At 35.6% G+C, this 15590-nt stretch overlaps 1 protein-coding gene across 1 annotated transcript in view; it reads left to right on the top strand.

The window, feature by feature from the left end:
- Positions 1–821: 821 nt before the first annotated feature.
- Positions 822–15590, top strand: part of LOC121389556 (ran-binding protein 9-like) — a 32074-nt gene continuing 17305 nt past the window's right edge. The window contains exons 1-2 of the mRNA XM_041521227.1: positions 822–1022; positions 7980–8091. Coding sequence (XP_041377161.1) covers positions 839–1022; positions 7980–8091 — 296 coding nt within the window. The 5' untranslated portion in view covers positions 822–838. The remainder of the gene's footprint in view (positions 1023–7979; positions 8092–15590) is intronic.

Below are 15590 nucleotides of genomic sequence, written 5' to 3'. Positions count from 1 at the left end.
CGAAAACAATTGAGCTTACCTAAGCAAAAAAAAAAAAAAAAAAATCATGTGCATTTAATTCCTGCCGTTCCTACGGTGTATACATGTATGTATTATTTGTATGCTTGCCGTTACACAACTGAAACAGCTTGAGATTTGTCACACCAGCCTGTAAGTGGCAGTCCTCCTAAAGACGAGAGACGTTTGTTTTGTGTAACGACATTACTGAAGCACACTGATTAGTTAATCATCGGATGTCAAACATTTGGTAATTCTGACTCGTAGTCATTGATCAGAGGAAACCCGCTACAATTTTCCTTATGCGGCAAAGGCCGGATCTTTTATATGCATTTTCCTACAGACAGGAAAACACATACCACGGCCTTTTTCTAGTTGTGGTGTACTGGTTGGAACGAGAAAAACCCAGTCAGCTGAATGGATCCACCGAGGTGGTTCGATCCTGCGATGCAAGCACTTCAAGCGAGCACTCAACCGACTGAGCTAAATCCCACCCCTCCTAAAGACGAAGTATAATTTTGTTTTATTATTATTGGTGATAACCCTGTGCTGGATGGAAGAGCTAGCAGTTCCTCAGAATGACCGCCCATGACAGGCGTGCGTTATAATACACGCACACGCACACGCACACGCGCACACACACACACAGCATTAAAATAAACGAATCTGTTAAAATATACGCAGTTTAGTACTATACCAATAATTTCAAGGCGTTCATTTATAACACAAAAAACGATTGGCTAATGAATAATATATATCCAATGAACAATTTTGTTAGAAATCTTAACATTGGCTCGAGGATACGTCACATCCGGGTTTTGTTTAAGGTTGCAGAAAGAAGATGGCGACCACTGGAAGAACAAATTTAGGTGAACTACAAATTACTCAGGAATCCACAGATCGGCTAAAACTTTTGTATCCCGCTGTTAATGAAGAGGACACTCCAATACCTCGATCATGGAGTCCAAAAGATAAATTCAACTTCATTGGATTATCACAAAACAACTTGCGAGCTCATTATAAAGGTAGGCCTATGGCTACGACTCGGAACGAGAACAATGACATTATTGACAGTATTTTATTTTATAAATAGAATGTTACTATGTGCGTTAAGGGGAGAGACGGGTCGATTTTCTGACTTTATCTAGTTTTCTTCGACGAATGAGTATAAATTCTGAAATTGTATTGGGTTTTTTTGTTTTAAATAGTTTTTATAAACAGTCTATTATTTATTATAACCCCCCCCCCCCTCCCCACCTCCGATTTAAGTATTCAACTGAGGATTTCAAGAAAGGAAAATCTATTTTTATGATTTCGTTTGGCAGCACCTTAGCACATGATTTTAAACTACAATAATTATATCTTGTCTAACTTATAGTTAATGTGATCCATACATGTTACATGTGTAAAATAATGAGAGAAGCTCGGAAGGAACCTACAGGGCTCGATCTTAGCGGTAGTCCAGAGTTGTACTTTTTGCTTCCAATTTCTTGCTTAAACTACCAGATGTCTAAACCCGATAGTCTGCCAGGCTACTACTAGTAACTAGATTCTACAATCAACAAGAAGGTTAATTTATTGGTGTCTGAAATTCCACCTTTCTTGTGCGCGCTCTGCTATGATGAGTCGCTGTAACAGTGTCAATGGCTCCCCTAGTCTGACTCACAAATGGCGATTGTATAATATTTCACATTGAAATAAATGAGTATATTTGTCAGTGCATGGGTGCAGAAAGTACTCGCCCGCACGCCAAATGCAAGTAAAAATGCTGATGGACGAGTAAAAAAATGCAACTACCAATCCAATAGGCATTTTGGGGTTTTTTTCTGGCCAAATTGTATTTGTTTTGTTATTTTATTATTTTAGCATTGAATCCATGACTCCACGTCTGCCATGCCAGAATTACAAACCATTCAAACAAACGGTTCAGAATGATGTTGAAATACACAGTGATACATGAACCATATTGCCAATAGACTACTTTGGAGTTTCGAACTGTGCATGCTTGATATTCCGGAAACATGTTATAGCAAAAATGGAACTGTGTCAAAACGGCCCCAAACGAAAACAGAACCAAATTGGACAAAATGAAACCTAGCGTTGGCTCAAACAGCACTAAAATCTATGGGTATGGCTTAAATGGAAGCACAAAATTAAATGTATAGCTAAAACTGTTACAAACATGCGTTGTTTACATTAAATTCAACATTTAATTGATGTTCGGACCAAACATTTTCAGGTTTTAACACCCCAACACCGTTTTCGCCAATTGATACATTGAAATGCCGTTATAACTAACGGGTGAAACAGCCAACCAATGGCCATTTTGAGCATGCCTATGGCAATTATTTTTTAAAGTGACATTTGCAGAAAATAAATATGACTGAAAGGTTATTTTGCTGTATGTAAACATATTTCAAATGTGAAAATGTTAAATATTGGCAGATTATATACACCTGGTGTATATATTTTGCCATTGTTGAGGAGTTTTACCGACGGCACAAAAGTGCCATCAGTAATGCTCTCTACCTACAGCAATTTATATCTCAACGACGGCCCGAAGTGAGCCAAAATGTTGTGTTCGGGGGCATGCTATTATAAAGATATTGTTAAAAAATCAGGCTGGGACTAGTAGAAATTCTGGCGGGCTAGTAAATTCTAGTTGGTTCTGATCCGGCGGGCTAGTGAAATGTTTTCCATTTCTGCACATAGTAGACTAATACAAATAATTTGGAAGCAGTTTGATAAAAGCAAAGGTTACAGTTTACTAAAGTGGGTGTGAACAGATGAATTTTTTGGAAATGAACTTTATTGTGACCAGTCCTGTTGATTGGTTGATTAGTGAACCAGGAGTGTGAACGAATCATGACCTGGCTTGTGGTAGGTTTTCTTTGTAGTTTCGAAAGTGATACAGTAGTTAAGTCATTGGACTACATTTTTTGAAAGTGATACAGTAGTTAAGTCATTGGACTACAGGCTGGTAGGTATAGGGTTCGCAGCCCAGTACCGGCTCCAACCCAGAGCAAGTTCTTAAGAGCCCAATGGGTAGGTGTAAGGCCACTACACCATCTTCCCTCTCACTAACCACAAACCAACTTTAGAACAACTAGCCCACTGTCCTGGACAGACAGCCCATATATTATTTACCTTTTTCTCTTTTTAAAATTTATTAAAATTATGAGGCTACCAATTTTTACTCAAAGCTACCATATTTTATAACCTGGTAGCTGGCTATCACTGAAAAAAAGTTACGGTCAAGCCCTGAGTTACCTGCTGTCCCTACTTATATAGACCTGTAGAAGCCCACAGTTATTTGTGAATCTTCAGCTGAGATTTTAACCCTAGTACTCTTGTTGTTTAAAGAGCTAGACAGACATTTGTATGGTTATGATCGCTATCTCAGTCATAGATTATTCTATAGCGAAAACATGAAATGGTAGACAAAGATTCCCGTTCTAATTAGGGATGGGACGATTATTCGATTTACCGAAAACCACGGTTTTAGGTCCATGGTTCGTTGCACCGTTTCCCAATTTGCGAACTGCAGTTCATTTTTTTTTTTTTTTTTTTTTTTTAAATTTCGAATGGTACATGTTTAAACGTTTCCGCACATTGTTGGTAATCCAAATGACCCATAAAGCATTTCGGCCAATCATGGCATAATAAACTACCAGATAGACTATCCCTAGCATTCTCTCCCCCAAATTATTTTGCCAACTCTTTGAACTCAAATCCTGGGGGACACATTGCCCAAGTATTCCAGACCCAACACGCTAACATGGCATGGTAAAAGTAAAGTAAAATTTTGTTTTATTTAACGACGCCACTAGAGCACATTGATTTTTTATCTTATCATCGGCTATTGGACGTCAAACATATGGTCATTCTGATACTGGTTTTTTTAGAGGAAACCCGCTGTCATAGGCTACTCTTTTACGACAGGCAGCAAGGGATCTTTTATTTGCGCTTCCCACAGGCAGGATAGCACAAACCATGGCCTTTCTTGGACCAGTTATGGATCACTGGTCGGTGCAAGTGGTTTACACCTACCCATTGAGCCTTGCTCAGGGTTTGGAGTCAGTATCTGGAATAAAGATCCCATGCCTCGACTGGGATCCGAACTCAGTACCTACCAGCCTGTAGACTGATGGCATAACCATGATGCCATCGAGGCCGGTTAAAAATGCAATTTTTGTTTTTTAGTCAAGATATAATTTTATATTTAGAGACCATACAAAACTTAGTAAATTGTTTATTATCTTATAATATATTATCTATTGGGTTTTTTCTGGGGTTTTTTTTTTTTTTTTAAGTTTTAAGTGATGCATTGTTACTATTAGTCCTGTGCAACAGAAACTAACAAGGTCTCAGGTCTCATTGAACAAGACTATTTTTTTTTTTAATGACCAATTTTCGTCAACCTTTAATTTCGCGTGGAATTCATTTTAACAAATTTTATTCAAATGCAAAAATAAAGTATTTTACTATATAGTCCATAGGATTGAACTTATTGCCAAACACATTTTCATTTATATATTTTGAATTACAATGTAAAATTGTCATTGCAATTATTTGCAACTGAATAATGCATTTGACTCATAAAACACAATTTTTGTATCGATACTGTTTATTCCGTTGTGGTCATCGTTTGTAATCATGTAACTGGTTGCGTACAGTTTTCTACTAATTTGTCATAAAGGGACACACCCTAGTTACGGCTAGTTGTTAACCATTACGGCGTTGTTTTTCGCTATTAAACCCATTTTTTCACAAATAAAATTGCACTTTACTTAGATTTTATTTTTCGTATTTCATAAAATCGCACGCACGTCTGAGAAAAAACTTTGAGCAGACAAGGTCTAATCTATTTTTAGAGGGGATATTTCCATTTCAATGACACAGACGTTGGTATATCACGTGACCGTTATCATTTTGGTTCGGCAAATGTTTTCTCGTGCACAATCGCACAATCAACATCCGATTTGTTGTTCATTTGTGAGATTTTTCTTCACAGTTCGTGAAGATTTTCAGTAACAATAAAGTTCAGACAAGTAAGTGTCTCAATACAAAATGTTACAAACCCTTAAAACCAATAATTTTGCTAAGTCTTACGATATCTGGAGAGGGGATACAACCAGGACAGAACAGTTGGAACATGTCCAGAAGAGGTGAAAGAAATGCACCCCAAGTCTGTGAAATTTGTAGGCATTGTTGTGCTTCGAGCGACATCTACCGGTGACATCAGAATACTAACTTTCAAAATTATTTCAAGCAATTGGGACATGGGGATTCCCATGGTATTTATCGATATAAAACCTGCTTTTTCACTCCATTTGATAAAAACGTGATCTAAGTGTGTTACAGGTTTGTAGATTAACCAAATTATAATTTATTTTCGCTGGATGGAACTAGGGTGTGCGGCTTTAATTCATGGATGTTTCGGGATATCAGACTTCTTGTCATTTCCAAATGATTCCATAGGTGTACTAGCCTGGTACACATGGATATACATCTATGGCATTTCACAAACGTGTCTTCACAGTAGGCTCCCCAAATACAGAAGATCTCTAGTACATTACTTAAACCATTGATAACATCACTGTATCGTGTGCTGTTGAACACCACAGTGTCTAACAACAGTGTTTTGTGCCATATCAACTTTAAGCATACCAATTGCTCGAAGATGTCTATTTTCTGAGGGGTGTTGACATCATGTTGTTGAGAATCAGATACCACCAAGAGTGTTTTTTTAAGTGATGAGAAGCCATACATATATCATTTTGCAGTCCAATGATAAGAAAATTTACATCAAACAGGAACATGTGACCTGAAATGTGCATACGGCAAGCTGTGTGCATAAAGTGTGAATAGTATAGAGTGCAGTTATCAGACATGATGATTATTTTTTCCATTATAAAACAGATTTCCGCTTTTTTAATATTCCATTACCGATTTTTATTTTCCACTTGTTATAATTTTTAACTAAAGTACTGTCGGAAATAGAACAAAAATTATTTTCATCAATTATTACTTTCATATAACTGACAAGTTAATATGTTGTAAATACCCATTCAATGATATTCTACCTAATTTAGCATTTACTTGTTTGGGCTCTCATTGATGTACAAGATAGTGTTTATTCTTGAATTTAAACTAAAGATATCAGTAAACAGGTGATTTGTGACCTTTATTGGAACAGACTATAACACATTTTGATGATATGTGTCAGTTTCATTTACCCTTAGTTAAACAAACTTTTAATTTAAAACTGCAAGTTAACTAATTATTTTGAATTGCAGCATAAATTATTAATTATGACAAGCATATTTACTGAATATAAATTCAATATAAGTACATTAGAAATTCACACAATCTTGCAACAATTTAAAGGTGCTATATCATAGTTATTGCGAGCTGTGATAAAGATTCTCTAATAAAAATGTATTTTCTACCAGTAGATAAAATTATTTCCTATAATCATTTATGGGCATATTGTTAAAGGTGTCTTCTTTAAATGTTAAATCAAAATTTTATATATATATATATATAAAAAAAAAAAAAGATTAGCAATAGCTGTCATTGTGCAACATTGAGATAGCACCTTTAATACCGGTATAATGGATCACTTATAATGGTTCTTGACAGTTTTGCTAAAACGTTTCTTATAAATGACTACAAATATTTTGTTTTGGAGAGGGATATGGGGTAAACCATCATCAGAAACAGTGCCTCACATATTGTAACAGCAATGAAATTGACACATGTTGACCAAAATTTGTTATAGTCTGTTCCAATAAAGTGCACAAATCACCTGTTTACTAACATTTTTCTTTTAACTTCAAGAGTAAACACCACCTTGAACATCAATGAGCGCCCAAACAAGTAATTAAATGCTAAATTAGGTAGACTATCATTAAATAGATATTTACAAAATATTTACTTGTTAGTTTAATATGTAAGAAATAATCGATGAAAATAATTTTTATTCTATTTCCTGACAGTACTTTAGTGACCATCTCTCATTCTTCATTAACATCGCTATGTTCGAATAAAATCTGGGGTTTTTTTTTTTGAAGGGTACGCAATCATGTCTGAATTACATGTAACAGAAAATCTCTGGAATATCAGAGGGAATGGAAAGAAAGTTTGTTTTGTTTAACGATACAATGTAGAGCACATTGATTTATTAATCATCGACTATTGGATGTCAAACATTTGGTCATTTTGACACAGTCATAGAGATGAACCCGGCTACATTTTTCCATTAGTAGCAAGGGATCTTTTATATGCACCATCCTACAGACAGGATGGCACATACATGTACAACGGCCTTTGATATACCAGTCGCGGTGCACTGGCTAGACAAAGGGAATGGTTACACTTGTAATCATTATCTAAAATGTTCATGGCCAGACTTTCAAGTAAATGCACTTCTGTATTATATATTCATTCGATGCACACAAGAACTTTTTTCGCTAGTACATATATATTAAAAGTGTTTTGTTTTGTTTAACAACACCACTACAGCACATTGATTTATTAATCATTAACTAGTGGATGTCAAATATTTGGTAATTTTTTACATGATATAGTCTTAGAGAGTAAACCAGTTTCATTTTTTTAATTAGTACTCGTAGTATCATGGGTTCTTTTATATGCATTCTCCCACAGACAGGTAGTACATACCACGGCCTTTGGTATAACAATCATGGTGTACTGGCTAGAATGAGAAATATCCCAGTCGGACTACCGATACGAATTGATCCTACAATTGAATAAATGTGTTAATAAACTTGTATTATTCCAAGCCCATTCAGATACAAGACTATGTATAACTATTGTCATATAAAACATAGGTCACTTTTAGCAGTAATAGAAGCAGACATGGAAAGTATTTTAATTGACTGAAACATATTTTGTGAAATCTTATGGCGTACATGTACATGTATTTCATTAACCTATCGAATGTGTTGTATTTGTAGGTGTTGGCAAGACGCCAAAAGATGCGGCCAGCGTTCGAGCAACCCACCCTATTCCCGTGGCCTGCGGGGTATATTACTTTGAGGTGAAGATCATCAGTAAAGGCAGAGATGGGTAAGTGATTGGAAGAGATTCACATATGTACAGTTACGTGCTTATGATTCAACTTATCAGTAAAAGCAGGGCTAGCTCTGGGTGAGCAAAACCCAGTTATTTTCCAACAAAACATCAGTTATTACTTTAAATATTTTCGCCAAATTATCTATTTAAAAAAAAGAAGCAAAACCCAGTTATTTTCCAACAAAACATCAATTATTACTTTAAATATTTTCGCCAAATTATCTATTAAAAAAAAAGAAGCAAAACCCAGTTATTTTCCAACAAAACATCAATTATTACTTTAAATATTTTCGCCAAATTATCTATTAAAAAAAAAGAAGCAAAACCCAGTTATTTTCCAACAAAACATCAATTATTACTTTAAATATTTTCGTCAAATTATCTATTAAAAAAAAAGAAGCAAAACCCAGTTATTTTCCAACAAAACATCAATTATTACTTTAAATATTTTCGCCAAATTAAAATAAAATTTGCCAATTATTCTTTAAAATTTGCAATTGTTGAATTTGGTGAGTGGCAGAAAAGCAGAGTTGGCAAACTTTGAAAATGTACATTGTATACACAGAGAATTCGTCACAAGTGTTTTTTAATATGTAAAATATCAACTGAATGTATATTAATCGGTATTTGTCGGGGCTCTGCCAAGACAAATACCGATTAACTAGACATGGTTGATATTTTACATATTAAAAAACATGAATAACGAATTCTATTTATCCTATAGTATAACACTTCTAAAATAAAACGTTCTGAAGTCCCCTCACTGGTAATGTGATGTCATCGCGATTAACACAAAATTTAGTTTTGACGTCATGCACTTCAAGTAAATCTCATAAAACGTTACGCTCCTGAAGGTATACAAGTCTTATTGGCTGGACAAAAAAATATGACACATTGACAGCAAAACATTATTAACTGAGTTATTAATGGTAAATATCAAATTGGTTTATGATGTGGATATTATGGATACAAGTTGTAGATTCATGGCTTAACCAAGACTCATAATTGACAGGGAGTGGGCAGAAAATTTCACTCAAAATACACAGTATGCTTCCTGACCGTGAGTTTCACAAGTAGCTTTTGCTTTCCAGCTTATATTTGATAATATTACCCATATGGGCTCAAATATATGGGGTAAAAAAAAAATCAATTTCTGCACAGTGTGTAGCTTGTTTCTACAGCCACTGATTGGCTGGCTTCAAAATCACGACATTTGGTTGGTTTCTTGCCATTTGCCGGAATTTCACTTTCATTCATATAATGTTTTCATTCATAAGTCTGATTACACATACGTTATACAATCTATAAAGATTTACAGAAATAAATTGATTGATTCATTTGTTTTGTAAACATGAAATGGTAAATTTTCATAAACAGCGGCTTTAGTAGTATATAAAAATTATTATTTTCTAATGCAACTACAGTCGTATTATTTTGTACTGTAAACATTTGGTTGTAAAAAGAACGCCGTTATGTTATGACGTCACTTACATTACGTGTAGGATTATATGACATAATGGCTGATGGCTTTGTTATAAACGGTAGAGGAATTTAAAATCAGTTAAAATTGACAATGGGTAATAAAGAGAGTAACCAACTCACTATGAGGAGTTACGAATTATCTGTCCCTCGTGAATGCTCGGGTTTACAACATTCATTCACTTAATTATTCTCTAAGTATTCCATAAATACATTCATGTATGTATCATGTATACATAAAGAATTCCTCAATAATTATAAATATAAATCCTAAACTCTTTCTTATTTTGTGACTAATTTATGGAAATGAAGGAAGGAAATGTTTTTATTTAACGACACACTCAACTCATTTTAAATACGGTTATATGGCATCAGACATATGGTTATGGACCACACAGATATTGAGAGAGGAAACCTGCTGTCGCCACTTCATGGACTACTCTTTTCCATTAGCAGCAAGGGATCTTTTATATGCACCATCACACAGACTGGATAGTACATACCACAGCCTTTGTTACACCAGTTGTGGGGCCACTGACGGGAATCGATTCCTGGAAATGAATTTTGAGCATTGTTTTTCACACTAGGCAGAGTAACCTCTTTCCCATGTTAATGTAATAGTGAGTTACCTAGAAATTTGGCAAGGCATGGTAGACCAAACACTTTTGGGGCACTTTCACCATTTTCGGGGCACTTGTTTTTCATTAAAAATACACACAAATTAATTGACATAAACATTAATGTAATTTATGTGCTTGCTTTAATAAATGAATGGCAAAAGATATAAAATGCATATTTTATTAATTAATAATACCTTTTTGAGTGTTTTATAAAGGCAATTTTAGAATTAATTTGTGAAAAAAGGCTTGTTTAATCTCAGGGCAAGATGGTGCTAGACTATTGAGGCATGGTACTGCACCATGCTAAAACAAGCTAGGGAAAACACTAATGTAATGACATCAATCGGAGTGGCCTTCATACGTAATTCCATAGCCAGTATCTTTCATTGTTTATGTCCATGTATGCATGTAAATGCCAGCCCTCGCCACAACATTTGTGAATTCCCTTCAAGGAGTATGGTATATGATATTGTATTATATGACCATCCCAGCTGTTGTTTACTGCATGTCACCAGTTTATCAAATAAACAAAAGTTAATCTGACCAATTTAAAATGACGATTTACAATTTTAACCTAAATTTAAAAAAGAAGAAGAAAAAAATTGTCAGGCATAATCTGATATATATCTCTGCAGTCAAACTGAATTTGACCCACATGATGCATTATATCAGGCTAATCTAGCCAGTGAAATGGCACTCTTTTTCTTCTTTTCCCTCCACCCCCACCCCCACCAAAACTTGGCTCCAGTTCCAAGTTATTAGAAGGAGTGAAAAGTCAAAGTGACCATAATAATACTTGACACATCTTGTATTTTATTTCAAGAACAAATCTATAGATGTCTAAGATAGCAAATTGTTTATTGTCAAATACATCATATCATCATTATGAATCTATGCTAGTGATGTTCCAAAGATCGATTATAAATAAAAATTGATTGGTTTGGCTCTACTGATGTGATGATCCATTATAAAAATCCATAATTAATTGTGTAGGAAAAAAATGATTCCAGTTTTGATAATAGAATTGATGTAAATTAATTTCTCTTATGCCGAGGTTTGGGTTTGTTTTCATGTGTATATAATTATATAAAGTAAAATATTTTGTTAAATGGTTATTAAAAGTAAAATTAGCCATTTGTAAGGAACAGCGATCCCCGTCAGTGAGCCCATTTGGGCTATTTCTCGTTCAAGCCAGTCATCCACGACTGGTATATCAAAGGCTGTGGTATGTGCTATCATGTGTGGAATGAGGCATATAAAAGATCCGTTGCTGCTGATGGAAAAATATATCGGGTTTCCTAAGACTATTTGTAAAAATTACCAAATGTTTGATATCCAATAGCTGATGATTAATAAATCAATGTGCTCTAATGGTGTCATTAAACAAAAACAAGCTTTTAACTTCGTAAAGTACACACGACAACAGATTCATCCATGGGCCTATAATTCAAATCCTACTTAAGTGTTCAAATAATTTTAACAGATTGAGTAATCAAAAGTTGATCAGTTGGTGCTAACCTGGGGAATATTTTGTTCAGTATCGTGTTGCAATTCACTACGCACGGTTCAGAGATCTCTGCGCAATTTTAAAACATTAAAAAGTAGTTGCTAATCAATTTTCAATTGACTAGAAATATTGCTAATTAAGATTTTCAAAGCAAAGTGTTCCCTGTATCCAATTATAATCGATGATGAAATTCCAACTGATTCCCAACACTAATGTATGCTGGATACACCTCAACGATAGCAAGTGATTTCCTGTTTCATGTCAAATCAGTGTGCTCTAGTGGTGTTGTTAAACAAAACAAATTTTAACTTCTTATTTTTTCTCCCATTTCATGGGTGTGGGATGTAGCCCAACTGGTGACATAGCACTCACCTGATGGCCAGTCAGTCTAGAATTGATTCTTATTTATGGCCCATTGGGCAATTTTTTTGTCAGCCAGCGTACCACACTGGTATATCAGTTGCTGTGGTATGTGCTGTCATGTTTGTTGGATGGTGCATATAAAAGATCCCTTGCTACTAATGGAAAAATGTAGCTGGTTTCCTCTCTAAGACTATATGTCACAATTACCAATAGCTGGTGATTGATAAATCAGTGTCCTAGTGGTGTCATTAAACAAAACAAACGTTACCTTGCATTACCATACGTTGTTATGCTAACTAAAGACAATATGTTGGGTAGTCGTCCTTGCTTTGATTAATATCCACATTTTTGGCTGACGTTTGTTCTCACATTATTTCATACATATATGTATACATATGTATTCATTAATTTCATGTCTTACACACATGTATAGTATACTGTATGTAATTTATTATGTAAATAGTGTAATTTGTATAATCGTTTTGAGTATGTATAATGTCCATGGATACATTTATGTTTGTACAATCAATTTTGTGTTTATCAATCGTCAAACTTAGTAGTGGAAACATCATCTTAGAACAGGTAGCTGCTTAATCCAGGTTATTTTTGTACAATATTAAATGCAGCTATACATGAGATACATGTAGGCGGCTTAGTGTTTTCCCTAGCTTGTGTAGCACCATGCCTCAATAATCTTGTGTCATCTCGCCTTAATCAGTGACATGCTGCCCTGAGATTAAGCAAGCCTTTTTCAATTATTAATTCTAAAACTACCTTTATAAAATGCTCAGAAATGTTTTATTAATTAACACAATATGCATGTTATATATATTTTGCCATTGATTTATTAAAGCAAGCATATTAATTACATTTATTTTTATTTCAATTAAATGTTTTTGTCTCCAGCTCATTGAAAAAAATATGCCATGAAAATGGTGAAAATGTCCCAAAAGTGTTTAGTCTACCATGCCTTGCCTTGCCAATTTTTCTAGGGAAAACTCTACGGCTGCCTGTTACTAATTAATAAAAGTGTGTACTACGTATTACACTACATTTCCCTGCTGTCTACAGCTGTGCATGTACAATACATTATATACAGTGTAAGTTTTGTATAGCTGCAGGCATGGGATTCTGTGTTTGTTTGTTGGTCTGTGGAACACATTGCTTGAGGAAGCTATAAATAGAAGTGACAATTTTTGTTTACCTGGCATGTGTCCAGATTACTAGTCTCTCTTCTGTGCACACAAGTACCTGTACATGCGTATGTGTTTATGATACAAAACATAGCTATATATCCTGGCAACCTGCAACTCGGACATAATCTACTGAGATAAACACATGCATCATGTTCTGATGTAATCCTATAGGGTCAAGAAGTAGATAGATGTACATACAAGTATAATATACATGCAGATGTGTGCCCTGTATATGTTTGTGTACATGTAATTACATTGTATACATGTATAGTACATTGTTGGTACATGCATTCATATTTAAGTATACAGTAAACATATATATGTATGGATTACAAACAATGCATGCTATTGCAATGTGTCCATAGAAACGAGGGCATAAATTCATTTGACATATATATACACTAAATGAAAAAATCTATTATGTATACTGTAATGTTAAATGTATATATTAGCTACAGAACTTTTGCTTTAAAATGAGCTTTGTGTTTGTGTTTATTTTGAGAAAGAAATCAATATATATATACTTTATCATCATCCACAATAAACTACGTCCGGCATCAAAATAGGTCAAGAACGGTCGTTCAAGTTACGTTACCATTGTGTCAAGAAAGTCCAGATTGGTACATCATTATCCACAAAATCTTGTTAAACACAAAATACACCACATAAACCTGGAAAGGTTGGTGCTTACGCGGAGCTGAGAAGTGGAGAACCGGCAAAGGTGGGGATGAGGTGCTTCCATTTCTGATCTTCAAGGATGGTGATGACACTACTATAGTCAGTGCCGAAAAGGGCCTTGATGATCCTATGGATGGTGTGGCTATCCATCTCTCTAACCAGGACTGCTTGTCTGTAGACACCTTCTCTGCACTGAGTAAGTACAAGCCCCGTCTTGCCGGCTGCAGACTTGATGGTGTGTAGCTCGTAAGCGCTTCCATCTGGCAGTTGTTTCAGCTCCTTGTCTAAAAATCCACCCATCAGCTTCACTGGATCCCATGTGTCCCCCTGCACACACCTCTGGAAGCCGGACCTGATCTTGCCGATCTGTATGTACTTTCTACACAGCTTCCAGGTCGACAGGGGGAGTTGCTGGTGTAGATGGAGGTCTTGCCTTGTCGGGCTGGTTGCTTGGCTGAGCGATGGCCTTCCGCTTCCCAATGGCTCCAAACTGCTGAACTGGCTGGACTGGTGAAATCAGCCATTTGCGAAAAGGCAGCAGGGTGATGGTGATGGTGGGCCATCACAGGGTGTCTCACATCGCTGCATTGAGATCCGTCCTCGGAGTGGTCGGCTGGTCCGGCTGGGTTGGTTCAGTCAACTTAGGCTGGGAGCGGCATCACAGACGGGACCGACGCTGGTGGTTGAGCCGCCAGTTTTGGTCCCCCGTAAGCCGCCCTTGGCGTGCTTTTCCTCTTCCTTCGTCTCCTCCTCCTCTTCTGTACTACCGCATCACCGTGCACCAAAGTCACGGTTGCTTGTGATCCGGTGTAAGCGACGCAGTATTCCAATAATGCTCCATAGCTTGCAATAAGTTCCTCCGGTGGGGGGGCTATTCGAGAGCACACAGACGTCTTGCTTCATCACTGCAAATCGCAGAGTGCATTGGTTACCACACGCTTTGTTTATTTCTGTAATTTCTGATCTCTGCTAATGAACATTTTAGTCTAGAAACACCATTTCTAGACCACTTTACTTGTACTGATATAAATATTTTAAATAAAAAACTTTACTCTTATTTTATGTAAATTTAAACTAATTTCTTTGTCTTTTTTTTCGATATGTAATTTAATAATATAATATTGGTCACCTATAGTTAAACATAGTTGATACTAATTTCTGTATATATCTGAATAGTTGGATACAGTGCTAGCCGCTTGTAACATTGATTATCTGAAAGCCTATTTAATTTGTGTATTTTGAGTGACATTCGTCTCTTGCTTTCTGTCACCGAGTGTCAGTTCAAGCCTTGAGTTTGTAGATTTATCAACTTTGAAAAGGCAATATAACTTTTAAGTGCAAGGTTCATACATTGTACTGTAGGCTGTGCTATAGATTTGATACCCGATATAAAATGTTTTTGTGCTGGTCATGCTTCATTGACATGGCACTAATAAAAATGTGGTTGACCCTGCTTACACACATGTACATACACTTTAAATATAAACGCATTAAGTCACCTGCCAAGTAGCAAGTAGCCATCAGCGGTCTCAGTAGCATGTACATGAACACATTTATTATGTGATAATAAAAAAATCATTTTTCTTTAACATCACTAGTAGAGCACATTGATTTATTAATCATTGCTATTAGATCCAAGCAGCAAGGGAA

The sequence above is a fragment of the Gigantopelta aegis genome, chromosome 14 (genome assembly GCF_016097555.1).
Source record: "Gigantopelta aegis isolate Gae_Host chromosome 14, Gae_host_genome, whole genome shotgun sequence".
In the NCBI taxonomy this organism is placed as follows: Eukaryota; Metazoa; Mollusca; class Gastropoda; order Neomphalida; family Peltospiridae; genus Gigantopelta; species Gigantopelta aegis.
The sequence above is the reverse complement of the archived record's forward strand: the minus strand, read 5'-3'. Positions and strand labels throughout refer to the sequence as shown.